At 37.8% G+C, this 12,793-nt stretch overlaps 1 protein-coding gene across 4 annotated transcripts in view; it reads left to right on the forward strand.

Moving 5' to 3' along the window:
• The window catches only part of ABCD4 (ATP binding cassette subfamily D member 4), a 28,115-nt gene extending 15,628 nt beyond the window's left edge, over nucleotides 1-12,487 (forward strand). For 3 of the 4 annotated variants that reach the window (XM_039351750.1, XM_039351754.1, XM_039351752.1), the window contains 11 exons: nucleotides 1-122; nucleotides 408-499; nucleotides 1,376-1,459; nucleotides 2,718-2,920; nucleotides 3,962-4,053; nucleotides 4,263-4,299; nucleotides 8,037-8,086; nucleotides 8,497-8,549; nucleotides 8,669-8,745; nucleotides 11,002-11,117; nucleotides 11,202-12,487. In XM_039351750.1, coding sequence (XP_039207684.1) covers nucleotides 1-122; nucleotides 408-499; nucleotides 1,376-1,459; nucleotides 2,718-2,920; nucleotides 3,962-4,053; nucleotides 4,263-4,299; nucleotides 8,037-8,086; nucleotides 8,497-8,549; nucleotides 8,669-8,745; nucleotides 11,002-11,117; nucleotides 11,202-11,270 — 995 coding nt within the window. In that variant the 3' untranslated portion in view covers nucleotides 11,271-12,487. The remainder of the gene's footprint in view (nucleotides 123-407; nucleotides 500-1,375; nucleotides 1,460-2,717; nucleotides 2,921-3,961; nucleotides 4,054-4,262; nucleotides 4,300-8,036; nucleotides 8,087-8,496; nucleotides 8,550-8,668; nucleotides 8,746-11,001; nucleotides 11,118-11,201) is intronic. The other variant, XM_039351751.1, reaches the window with a different exon arrangement.
• Nucleotides 12,488-12,793: the final 306 nt, after the last annotated feature.

Consider the following 12,793-nt stretch of genomic DNA (forward strand, 5'->3'; position numbering starts at 1 on the left):
TTGGGATCAATACCTTTGACTATTTGGGCAGCATCCTTAGCTACATGATGATTGCCATTCCTATATTTAGTGGAGTATACAATGATCTGAATCCCACAGAACTGAGCTCCTTAGTTAGCAAGGTGAGTTTTTGCAGTTTTTCTAGGGTGAAAGATCCTGCTTTTTTATTAATTAAAGGTTTGCTCTCAGGTTGTATTCTATAGCTTGGCCTGGGGTGGTCTTAGAAATTCTTTGGTTGGGCTGTTTACTGTTGCCTTATTTGGCAATTCCTTGATTGGGGTATTATTTACTTGATTGTTGGTCTGAGGTTTCTTAACCTCAGGGTAATGTAATTAGAGTTGCCTTTCTTTTGTGGAGTATTTCCCCATCTTGACCTAGCTCTATTCTCATGTGATTTTGCTTTGCAGAATGCCTTTGTCTCCATTTACTTGATTCACTGTTTCAGTCTCCTAATTGATCTCTCTACCACATTGTCCGACGTAGCTGGCTACACGCACAGGTATGTTGTTCTCTGGGTTTGAGAAGCAATCAGATAGCATGGAAGCTTCTGGATCTCTCAAGTTCTGAAGGATAAAGGAATCCACCACTGTTTGTTCCAGAAGTCTATGATTTTTATCAGTTCAAGGGCTACACCAGGGTTTTGAGGATCTCATTTCAAAGATGGACAGGACCAGATCTCCTTTTGGAATGAGAGTTTAATAATTTGAAGAGATGAAATGAGTGGCTTAAATATCTGCAAGGCTGATTTTGCCAATAGGCTTTCCTATAAAAAGGGGGGGAGGGCAGAGTTTTCACTCTTTGAGGCCACAAAAGTGGGCCTGTCATAGAATCTCTTCTAAGATGCATTTTTAAAGAGAAAAAACATAACAAGATAACCTCTTTCTTTCCTCTTCAAACCTAAGATGCTGAACATCTAATTCAGTGTACCCACTGAATTAGGGAACCAGGAACCAGTTTTGTGAAGAGAGCTTTTTCCACAGACAGGAGGGGATGTGGTTTTGTGTGCATCCCATGGATGGGGCTTTGCTTGTTTGTGCAGCCCAGTTTCTGGCATGCCGCAGCCCGTTGCCAGTCCATGGACTAGGGGTTGGGGAATCCCTGATCTAATTAGAAGTGGTAGAGATACAGCAGAGTAAAGAACCTTAATAACTTCTAAAATGGTTAATTTCAACTGGCACTTCTCTTAGGCAACAGGGCAATCATATTTGAAAAGCATTTCAGGTGGATCCTGAAACTCTACAAACATTAATCACTCTGATATATCTAAACATATATAACCTCTTCCTTTTTTCAGTAAATATTTTCTTAACCTTTGGGGAAATTGTATAATGTAAGCATTTTTTTCATCTCCGTCCCTAATCACTGGCTTTTGTAGAATTGGGGAGTTGCAGGAAGTATTGCTGAACCTTTCCAAGAAGCAAAGTCATAGTGAATCACAAGACAAATGGGACTTCGACAGGTATGTAGCTACAGGATGTGGGATGCGAATTTGGTGTTTATGCCATGATGCTCCTTGGATGTTTGGGTTATCATACAAATTATAGCTAAATATCTTGGGCATATCCATGGAAGGATATTCCAGTGTATCCTTCTGCGATGGTTTGTCAGGGAAATAATTCTGGGAAATTCTAAGGATAATATAGGAAGTCAGGGTTGTAGGAAGCTGCAGTATACCAGATCAGACTGTAAGAACCTAGTATCAAACTGAGGCCTTCTTTCACCTGCTATAGAGTTCTTTTTATGAATTTGAGATGTCAGAGATACCTACTTCATGCCAGATGCTTAAAAATGCTTGGTGGCTCCCAATCATGTTTCTGGGTCAAACATAAACTTGGGGGGGGAAGGGGGGTTGGATAATTAGTGGTAATGGAGAGAGGGAAGTTTTTTTTCTATCCCCCTTTTTTTTAACTGTAGGAATGCTTGTAAGAATAGAAAGAGGAGATTTGGCACCCCATTTGTGGAATTTCTCCCCTAAGAGACTTGATTGGTATCCATACTGGCATCATTTCAGCACCAGGTGAAATCCATTTTATTTTTCTAGACATTTAGACTGGCAATTAATTTTATTTTAATTCATATTGGGGTTGGTTTGTTTTTTGAATGACCTAATTTACTGCATATGAAGTTTTTGTTTGATCTTTTATTCAGTAACTATCTTTATTCAAATTGTAATTCTTTTAGTGTTTTATCATAAACAATCAGAGACCTGAGCTATTGGGCATTTTATTTAAAATAATAAATAAATAAATCAGGGTACACACGAACATGCCAAGTGGAACCTGAGAGCTGTAGCACTTGGTGCTGACAAGTATTGGGACAAGAATTATAGGGACTGAAAAAGAGATGGGATAGCATACTCTGACCTTTATAAAGAAGCTGTCAGGCCCTGATCTAATTCCCAAAGGTTTCTTAGGCCTCTCAGTGGGTTGGGGGAACATATGGGCACTTGAGGACTTTTATGAATTCCTATACCAAGAAGTTTTAAAAACTCTGCAGATTTCAGCAGCAACAGCAGGCATCCAAAATGACTGACTGTTGAGAAGAGTCTCAATAATAAAATATTTGGAGTGGGGCTGTCCTTGTTTCTTTGGTGCTATACAAGATTGTACCATTAAAGTACTCAAAGATACATAGACTGCACTCTCTATGAACCATGCTCATACTATCTGTTCTTAACTTATCTTTCCTCTCTTTTTATGGGGGCTTGATGTCTTCAGCATTTCTAAAGAGAAGAGGACCTCAAAAGACACTGCTTTTGTTCTGGAGCATGTTTCCCTTGCTGCTCCTTCCAGAAACCTGCTTGTCAAGGACCTAAACCTGAGAGTCACACAAGGGAATAATCTCCTGATTACTGGGAATACAGGCACAGGAAAGACATCTTTGTTGCGTATACTCGGAGGCCTGTGGAAGTGCAAGCAGGGTGAGCGCCCCAATGTCCCAGAAATGGTGCATTGGTACATTAAGGCCTTTCATCAAGTTGATCCTTCACAATCTTGCTTATGGGGTAAAAGTTGAATTTATTAGTCCCAACCTTCCTCAACTTAAGGATGCCAAGGTTGTTTATAGGGAGTGCAGATTTCACTGAATCAGGAAGACCATTCAGATATTGCCCACATCATGAATTTAATGGAGTCCTTGATGCTCTCTTGGTTGTTTGCTTACAGACATTTCTTTACCCAGGTAGGTAATATCATCAGTGCTAGTGAGTATGGGGCTTGTTCCATGTGTACATACAGTAGCTTATCCTTCCAACATTGGTGAGGGTGTCATTTTCTTCTTGATAGCTCCTTGATTAGGGTGTTGTTTTCTGCTTGTTATCTGCTTATCTGAGTGTAGACTACTGGAAAAGATGTATTCTAGTCTTTTTGTTTCCCCCTTAGCTTTTTTATTGCTTTTTGGATTAGTGTTTAAATGTGGTTTATATTTTTGTGTCTGTTGTGATGGCTGATCTGTGATCTGTGATGGCTGATGTTTTAGATTATTAATATTGTTTTGTGTGTGTGTATTGAAAGAGTGTTTTGATTTATTTCATTTATAAAATTTGCTTATTTTTCGTTATGAATGCAATAATCTCAAAAGGGGAGACACAGGTCTCCCACATCTTAAAACCAAAAATAGAACAGAGCAACAAAAAACCCAACAGTACACATTTTGTTGAAATCCTGAGTGAACCAATATATTTCCAGTTGACATTGAAAGTTTACAATGCTTTGTGTCAGCTGAAGCAGAAGTATTGCACATCCAGAGATCCTATATCAAGAATTCCCTTCTGAAATTGCCACATGATGAAGCCCTAGCAAATGTGACAAAATAAAGATCAATTTGCTGCAGCTATTTAAAAAACAGGCAAATACATAAGATGTAGGGTAGGTCTTTTGATTAAATGATTTTGATTATTGACAATTGGAAGTGAGGGCTCATAGCTTTGCATTTTTTTACTTTTTCTGCTGGATTTGTGCAGGGGAAGTCCACATGCTGACTTCCTTTGGCCCCCATGGAGTGGTGATCATACCTCAGCGTCCTTTTTTCACAGATGGAACACTGCGGGAACAGGTGAGTCATGTTAGTATCAGATTGTCAGAGTGGTTAGATTTCCTGCATGCTCCAGAATTACTTTATACTCAATGCATAGTTTTAGGAACCCTGCTTGATTTACTTACAAAGGTTTCTTACTAAAGGGAGGGGAATTGCTGCTTATCTCTGGTTCCTTTATGTTTGTGAAGTGTCTCATTTGGAATTTGTGTCTACTTTATTTGATTTAGATTATATACCCTCTAAAGGAAATCTATCCAGATTCTGGTGAGTGGGAATTGCATTGGAGACTACCACCATGTATATCTTTTCTTAATTATGTATGCCTTCATTGCATGACCTAGCAGTACATATAGGTAGACTAATTTTTTGTAGCTTTACTACTTCTTTTGCAAAACATAATTGACAGGATGTTTATTAAAAGGTATTTAATATGTTTAGGGCTAAGAGGTGTCCCTCCATATGCATGTTTGGCCTTATGCTGTATAGCCAAAGGAAACTTTCAATGGATTATATGTGAATTGTGGTCAGATCTTGATCAAACAAGTCAGCACAAATTTATTCCATGGATATGCAGCTTGATGCCCTTCAAAATGTTCTGAATGATTATGTGCTGTTTATAATGGTTAGAGTTGATGGAAGTCTCATTCCAAATCATCTGCAGGGCTAGTATTTGTTACATATGTAGGTATCTGTTATAAATATTCTGAACATATCATTTTAATTTAATTTTTAAAAATTTAATATTTTTAAATGTGTGAAGGAACAGTCTAAACTTTATAGTCTAAAATAAACTATAGAGGAGACAATTGAATTTGGGCAAAAAGAGCAAATTTGATAAAGTACATATAAACTTCTAAACTGAGCTGCAATTGGAAAGAAAGATTGAGAGGTAAAATGAAAGGCCTTCTATAGAATAGAAATAGGAATAGAATAGAGTAGAGTAGAGTAGAGTAGAACAGAACAGAACAGAACAGAATAGAATTCTTTATTGGTCAAGTGTGATTGAACACATAAGGAATTTGACTCCAGTTGCATAGCTCTCATGTACATACAAGCAATATAGCATGGTCATAGTCATCATAAAAATACATTCATCATAAAACATAAGATACAACTCTTAGTGATAGTCATAGGTTACTAAAATAAGCAATCAACATAAATCATACTAGGATACTAAAGAAAACAATATAAATCGTAAGATACAAGCAACTAAGTTATAGTCATAAGTAGATTAGGAGATAAATATTAGCAAAGATGAGAAGAAGAATAGTAATACAGCCTTGCTATATAGTTTGACAGTGTTGTGGGAATTAGTTGTTTAGCAGAGTGATGGCATGGGGGGAAAACTGTCCTTGTGTCTAGTTGTTTTAGCATGCAATGGTTTTGAGGGTAGAAGTTGAAACAGTTTACGTCCAGGATATGAGGAGTCTGTAGATATTTTCACAGCCCTCTTTCTGGCTCATGTAGTATACAGATCCTCAGTGGAAGGCAGGTTGCTTGCAATAATTTTTTCTGCAGTCCTAACAGTCTGAGTCTGTCTTGTTTGGTTGCAGTGCCAAACCAGACAGTTGTAGAGGTGCAGATGACAGACTCAATAATTCCTCTGTAGAACTGTATTAAGAGAAATAAATTTAATTTGTGTGTGTGGTGCACATGTTGGGCATAAAGCCAGAAAAGAAGTTTTTATCTGAAGAAGTTTAGATAAAAAGGATGATGAATAAATCCTCTTATCAAAATAATATATTGTGAGTCTTAGTGAATGGCCTCTGGGCAATTTGACTCCCCCTAAGTCACTTATTCACCCTTTCTCACTCCTCCCTCATTTTATTGGGCATCTCTGATATTTTTGGGTATCTCTGATATTTTGGGGTATCTCTGATTTTTGTTAACATATGTGTGTAACCACATGGTTTTATTTGGCAACTAAATGTGGGATGTGACCTCACTGAAAACCCTTTCACCCTGAGGTAATATGAGGTGATGTGAAAGTTCTGTTGGCAGCCAACATCTGACATTATTCACTGTTGTATGCAGGATATGATTGTCGATTATAAATCCAAAGAGTGGACTAGCATGTTTATAAAAGCCATGAGAATAATCAAACAGTTCTGATTTTATGATGATAGATAACAACTTCTAGGTTCTCAGCAAATTAAGTTGGATTTATCAGTGAAAGGTTTATTTAAAATCAATCTCTAAAGTCCTTGGTGAAAAGTCATCTAAATAAAAATGATGCTTGATTACTTTCAGATAGTTTGGAAAGTCCTCTTAATGTAAATCTAATAAAAGCCGGAGGTTACTTAATGGGACTGGAAGTTATTTTGCTTGGCTTCTGTCTCGATAACGTCTAGTTCTCATGTCTATTTTGAGTTGTTCCTTAAATACTGGGATCTCTCAGATTCGGGGAAGTGCATTTTTTTTCTGGGCTGGAGCCAAACATAGAATGTCAGCATCTAAATTTAAAAAGTAATAGCTGGAACCAGGACAGGAAAATAGAATTTGTTTACATTTAAATTTGATTGAAAACAAATATAGTAAATTTTATTATTTTTATGTTATGCATTTAATCATTTTCTTCATTAATAACTTTTGGGAGTTCTCAGGAGGCTGCTCCAAAGCATTTGAGAGCTTCAGCCTTGTACATCTTGGCCTTAATTCATAATGGAGTAATCAGATTTTTCTCAATCTTGCATTCACTAGATATGTTGGGGTTGCAAATTCTACAATTCCCAGGTTGTATGTTCTTAATTATAGGAAAGCCAGTGCTGGAGACTGATATGCTAGAAGATAAGAGAAATAAAAAAGGAATTTGTAGTCCAATAATATGATGCCAGTTCATAGGATCATATCTATTCCAGCTCCAAAGACTGCTCAAGTATTTGCTCAAGCAATACTTGTTCTGTGTCAGAAATCATGATATCACTCTACTTTTCCTAAGCATCTTTCCTGTGGATGAAAGAATCAGTCCATTCAATTCTGAGCAACATTTCTAAATTTTAAATTATTTCTAAATGGAGTTGGCTTCTGCTTCAGAAGATAACTACAGGAAATTAAAATCCATAATAATTAACAGCTCGTAGAATCATTCTGTTGTCACCAGACACCAGAACAGATATTCACATTATGCCCTTTGAATTGTATTGTTACTTTTTCAGATCTTCTAAAAATATACTCACTCTGGTTTCTTAAACTTTGGATCATGATCTCCAAGACATCATGAACAAATTTAAGGGGGCTGCACATTTTTTAGCCTTGTGCATTCAGGCACTCTTAGAAGCAGAGTAGGTATATACTTTAATAGGTTTCCAGCTACACCTGATCCAGTCGCTATGCTCGACCTTTTCAGTCCACTCCACATCTTCCCCAACTTCAGATAAGCAAGTAGATCCCCTGGGCCTTGTTTGCAGCTTTTCTCGCCAAGAAAGTTTTTAAGTTATCTTTGAAAAGTGTATTATGTTGATATCCCTGTCATAAGCACAAAGTCAAGCAAGTGCCCCCACCCCACTTGGTTGTTGGGTATTCCCACTTGTGGTAGAAATGGGTCTTATGGGGATCCTTATCTGTGTTGAAGAAGAGCTGGGAGGAGGAAAAAAGGACAATAATCTTTGGTTCCTGCCTTCAGAGGGGCATGAATAGAAATTAGAGGGCAGATGGACTATGCTACAACAACCCAGGCTGGGGTTCACATCAGAGGACTGGTGATGGAGAGAAATAAAGGTATCTTTCTTGGAAACAGAACCTTCCTATTGAAAAATGTCTGCCTACTTAGCTACAGATCGACTGGGATTCCTGGGAATTGCAATTCAGCCACCTCTGGAAGATCGCAAATTATAGATTAAATGTTATTAAAAAGGGGGGTGTATTTTTCCTTTTCTACCCTAATTTCAATAAGTCATTAGCTTTATTATGTGAATGTCACACAAATTCATGTCTTATTTTGGGTGTTACAGCACTGCAAAGTTTGTTTAGCGTGCTTCTGCCATTAATGTCTTGTACCACAGGGTCTATAGATGATGAAAGGATACTCAGGTTCCTGGAGCTGGCTGGACTGGTGAGTTACCTAGGACATAAAAGATATAAATTGCTTCATACCCCAGTTTTTGGAAGACAATGAATGAAAAGGTTCACCAAGTTTAAGCCAATAATTAATCCTTAAAGAGAAGAACTATGAATTTCAGCATGCTGGGTTTATTTGGAGAACACCAAGCATCAGCAGTTAAATTTATGACTGGTATCAAAGCTGAACCTTGGCTCACTCAATAAACCATACCAGTATAATAAATTCTAGCAACAACCTTCATGCTTTACAGCAAAGGCATGATGCCAGAAAGCAGATAGGAGTGGTCTTATACTAACAAAACAAGATGATTTTGTGACAATAGACCTGAGAAGGCATTTGGATGATAAGGATGGACCAAGTTTGGGGTTTTAACTTGTTGCTGTTTTCTGTGCTTGATTCAGTCAGACTTGTTAGTGAGAACAGGAGGTTTGGACCAGCCTGTGGACTGGAATTGGTAAGGTTGCTTTCTGTTTACAGTGAAATGATGTTCATGGTGTGAGTAGATCCAAAGCTGCTAAAGACTGTAATAGTTGTGCTTATTGCAGATTGTTCTGCTTCTTATCTTTGATGCAGGTATGATATTCTTTCACCAGGTGAGATGCAAAGGCTGTCTTTTGCTCGCTTGTTCTACTTACAGCCCCAGTATGCAGGTAAGAAAATGGAAGATAATAGGGTTAATTCTTTTGTTTAAGGATATGGGAAGGCATTGGGAGAAAGTGTTTTGTGACACCTTAGAAACTTAAGAAATTATGATTACATTGTTTTTGTGGATCACAATCCACCATTTAGTTCCTCTCGCTATAACAACAATTTTCTCATAGGACCATGTGCCTGGTGAAGTAGTCTGTAATCACAAAAGTTTAGACAATAATAGATACATCAGTCTTTGAGATACCACAAGGCTCTTCATTGCTTTTACTACAAAAAGCTAATATGACCACCTGTTGGAAAGCTGGATAGTTATTCTCCTTAATATTTTCTATAAATCTCTTGGTTTCAATATCTTCAGAAAGGCAGAGCTGGGGAAATAGGACCTTGATAAAATGTAATAGATCAAGAATATGCAGTCAGCCAAGGGACAGAGGATGCTTCAAGAGATCTAGGAAAGGAGGATTGGAACAGGGATCACTCTAGCACATTGAAGAGCCGAGCATGAAGGGGAAAATAGATTAGAAAACAAAACTGGACAGAGAACAAAGTTGCTTCATGACCAAAACTGGTAGTAAAGACATTTGAAATAATTATTTTAGCCTTAGCAAGTGACATGGTTGACTGTGATAATGAGAGTTTTATCCCAACAAGCTTGGAGAATGCCAGGTTGGGAAAAGTTGAACTAGCTTAGCTTAGAGGCTGCAAAAATCCCAAATGGCCACAGATGGCAGCAAACTTCATAGCGCTATTTAATGGGCATTGCATATTTTTTACAACTCAGTTTTGGTAGCACTTAACCAGCTACATTGTTGGATATGAGCCTAGACATTCTATTTTGGCTGATGTACTGTACATTTCAGTATGCATTATCTTTAATCTGGAATGCTGTTAGAAAAACACTTGGAGATGTTTCAACATTAGCCCGTGATGACAACTGTATACTTTAAAACACCACTTCATTATTGTTGAGGGTTATAGAATGAGTTTGGCATACTGTGCCTCTCCCAATGTTTTATTACAAATATCACTAACTCTAATTATAAGCCATGCTGTCTAGGATTGAGGAGAATTGGAACTGAATATTATTTACTTACCTAATTTCAAGGCTTCCCAATCCATGACAATATAAAGCAGATAAAAAGAAAAACAATACATATAAAAATAACAAAAAACCCACACAAACAAAACAGCCATAATAAATGTAATTAAACTAGGCTTTACAACCATCCTGTTCTGAGATCTCCGAGAACAATTTGGTTTTTAGTAGCTTCCTGAATATCATAAGGATGGGAGCCACATAAGTCTCTGGGGGGAGCTCCTTCCAGAAAGCAGGTACCGCAACAGAGTAGCTGTGTTTCCTAAGTCCTGTAAGATGACACTGTTGCATACCTGAAACATATCTGCCCTGCTTGATTGTACTAAATAGAAAATGGCTGCATAGAATATTTATTGGCCTGTGCCTATGATCTACTTACCTTAATATGCATTTTTATCAAGCTTAAGTTGAGAACTCTCCATAGTCCCATTCAATGTATAAATGTCTTAAATGGTATGTATGTATTTTAGTGTATTTATAAGCTACCCCAATCATCTAGGATTCTGTGCATTGAGCCATCCATCTGATACATACCGTTAAAATCCTAATATAAAGTCCAAACAACTAAAAATTAAATATGTAAGAGGCAGTAGAACAAACTAGGGGCTGAATGCTGACTTCAGTGATGAGTTCTAGCTTCTTAAACGCGGCATGGGAGGGAGCATTCTCACTTCCAGGGACAAGGCATTCCAAAGATAGAGGCCACCATTATTGTCTGTCTCATGCCTCGTGGTCCTTGCAAAGTGAGGTGACTCTCTACAGGCTCCCCTTTAGGTGTTTGTACTATCTTGGCTGGGCATTGTCTGATATAACCCAGTGCAGCAGTAGGCGGGCTTTAAAAGAGATAATTAGCATTCTCTGTTGGGCCCAAAAGGCAACCAATTGGCAATGCATTGAATCAGGATAGGTTGTGTAGTGCTGTTCTGGTGGTGTTGTCCCATTAGCAGCTTTGCTCCCATATTTTGAACCAACTGTAGTTGTCTCCAAAGACAGCCCCACATAAAGCACATTACAAATATTTGAGTGATGATCAGGGCATGCTAAAATTAGAGAAGTAACCAGGTAACATTTGCCAAGTTTTACTCAGCAATAGAAGGAAAAGAAAAAGGTTGGAAATTATAGTAGTGCCATATTGAAGGGCTCCCATTTAAACTTGCAGTGCTAGATGAAGCTACAAGTGCATTGACAGAAGATGTAGAGAATGAGATGTATAGAATCTGCATCCAACTGGGAATGACTCTGGTCAGTGTTGGACATCGTAAAAATCTGGAAAAGGTAAGAGTGATAAGTACAAGGAGATAAGGGGAAATTATTTTTTAAAGTCATAGTTCTCAGATTGTGTTTACTATTTAATTTCAGTTCCATAGCTGGATTTTGAAACTGTATGGAGAAGGAAAATGGGAGCTAACAAGAATTGAGAAACCCTGAACTATTCCCAAACCAATCACAGAAAATATTGGAGTTAAAGCCTCAAGTTAAAGTGCCTTGGAATCAGCATGCTTTCATGGAGAAAGTATGGCTTGAAATTTCAAAATTACAAGTGCCAAGAAGTTTCCAATTAAGAAAAAAACATGGGGAGAAAGTTTTTAACCATTTCTTATCTTATACATTTGCTTTCAATCCATTGTTTTGATTGCTGTACAACCTTTCATCCAGAAAGGAAAGAATAATTTTGCTTCATCTATGGAATTCATTTTTAAGTGTGACTGCATAAGTGGAATTATGCTGGCCTATAAGGCCAGTAAATGTAGCACAGCGTCTTTGACTGTAAAATAACAATGAATTTTGTAAAATGTCAGCACCACTTGGTAAAAAAAAAATAACCACTCTTGACATGTTGTGAAGTACAAAATATAGCTTTGCAGAGGGTCAGGATGGGAGGGAGTTTTTTCAGTGATTCTACTGCTTCCTCAAGGGTCATTCCTGTGAAAGTGGAGATGTCAGTGGCCTCTGAGATGCCACAAGGGTTACTTCTCTCTTTCCTGCTCATTGCCTATATGAAGTTTCTAGGAAAAGCCACCTGACATTTTGGGGGTTCAGTATTAACAGTATGCTAATAATAGTCAGTTGTATCTCATTACTAGCTGGGCTTTGAGGGGTTGCTATCAATGTCCTTTCCCAAGACCTGGATGGCAGAGAAAAGACTGAAAGTGAAACTTAGTAAATTGGAGTGTTGGATACTCAGAGTTCTCTGTTGCCACAAGATATCAGAGTGGTTTCTGATGAGCAAATACCTAGCTATCTGCAGGACCACATCCTCCAATCAGTCCTGATCTGACCAATCAGAGCAAACACAAAGTATCACTCACCCTACATTTTCAAGAGGCTGAAGGGCCTGAACCAAGAAGACACTGGTTTTTCAGGGGCAGCACCAAGGCTGCAGGACAGCTTGCTGGTAGAGATCAGGCCCAGCCCCCTCCTTGTTGATGTTTCAGAAGCTACTAAAGATGAAATTATTTTAGAAAGACTTCCCCTAATTTTACTCTACCACCTTTAGCTTGTTTTATTGTTTGTACTATTATATTTGATGAGTGGCTTTTTTTTTTACTGTTTTTTGTACTGTAGAAGTTTTACTTGGTTTTTATAGCCTATGTAAGCCAGCAAGCATCTTTGGCTTGTGGCAAGATAAAGATGTGAAAAATAAATAAATGCCTCTATCCATCTATTAAACTGTGGCAGTGTTTACAACTACATGTTTAGCTTACGAGCAGGGGTAGAATTACAACTTTCAGAACTGTTAAAAAATGCAAAATAATCAAGGTTGCTGTAAGTATGGAAAGCATCCCTCCGTTCATTCCTGCAGACAGCTCTTACCAAAATGACCAAAGGTGGCTTTTCAAGAAAGATGGATACACATTTCTGCTAGGAGGTAGCTGAGGAAGTGTGAGGTTACGTGTATCCTTTTAATTTGTTAGATCCTTTTGACAATTTTTAAAAGAATGTGCTCTATT

The sequence above is a fragment of the Crotalus tigris genome, unplaced genomic scaffold (assembly GCF_016545835.1).
Source record: "Crotalus tigris isolate CLP2741 ecotype Arizona unplaced genomic scaffold, ASM1654583v1 scf7180000018371.15429387391:27106975, whole genome shotgun sequence".
NCBI classification, from domain to species: Eukaryota; Metazoa; Chordata; class Lepidosauria; order Squamata; family Viperidae; genus Crotalus; species Crotalus tigris.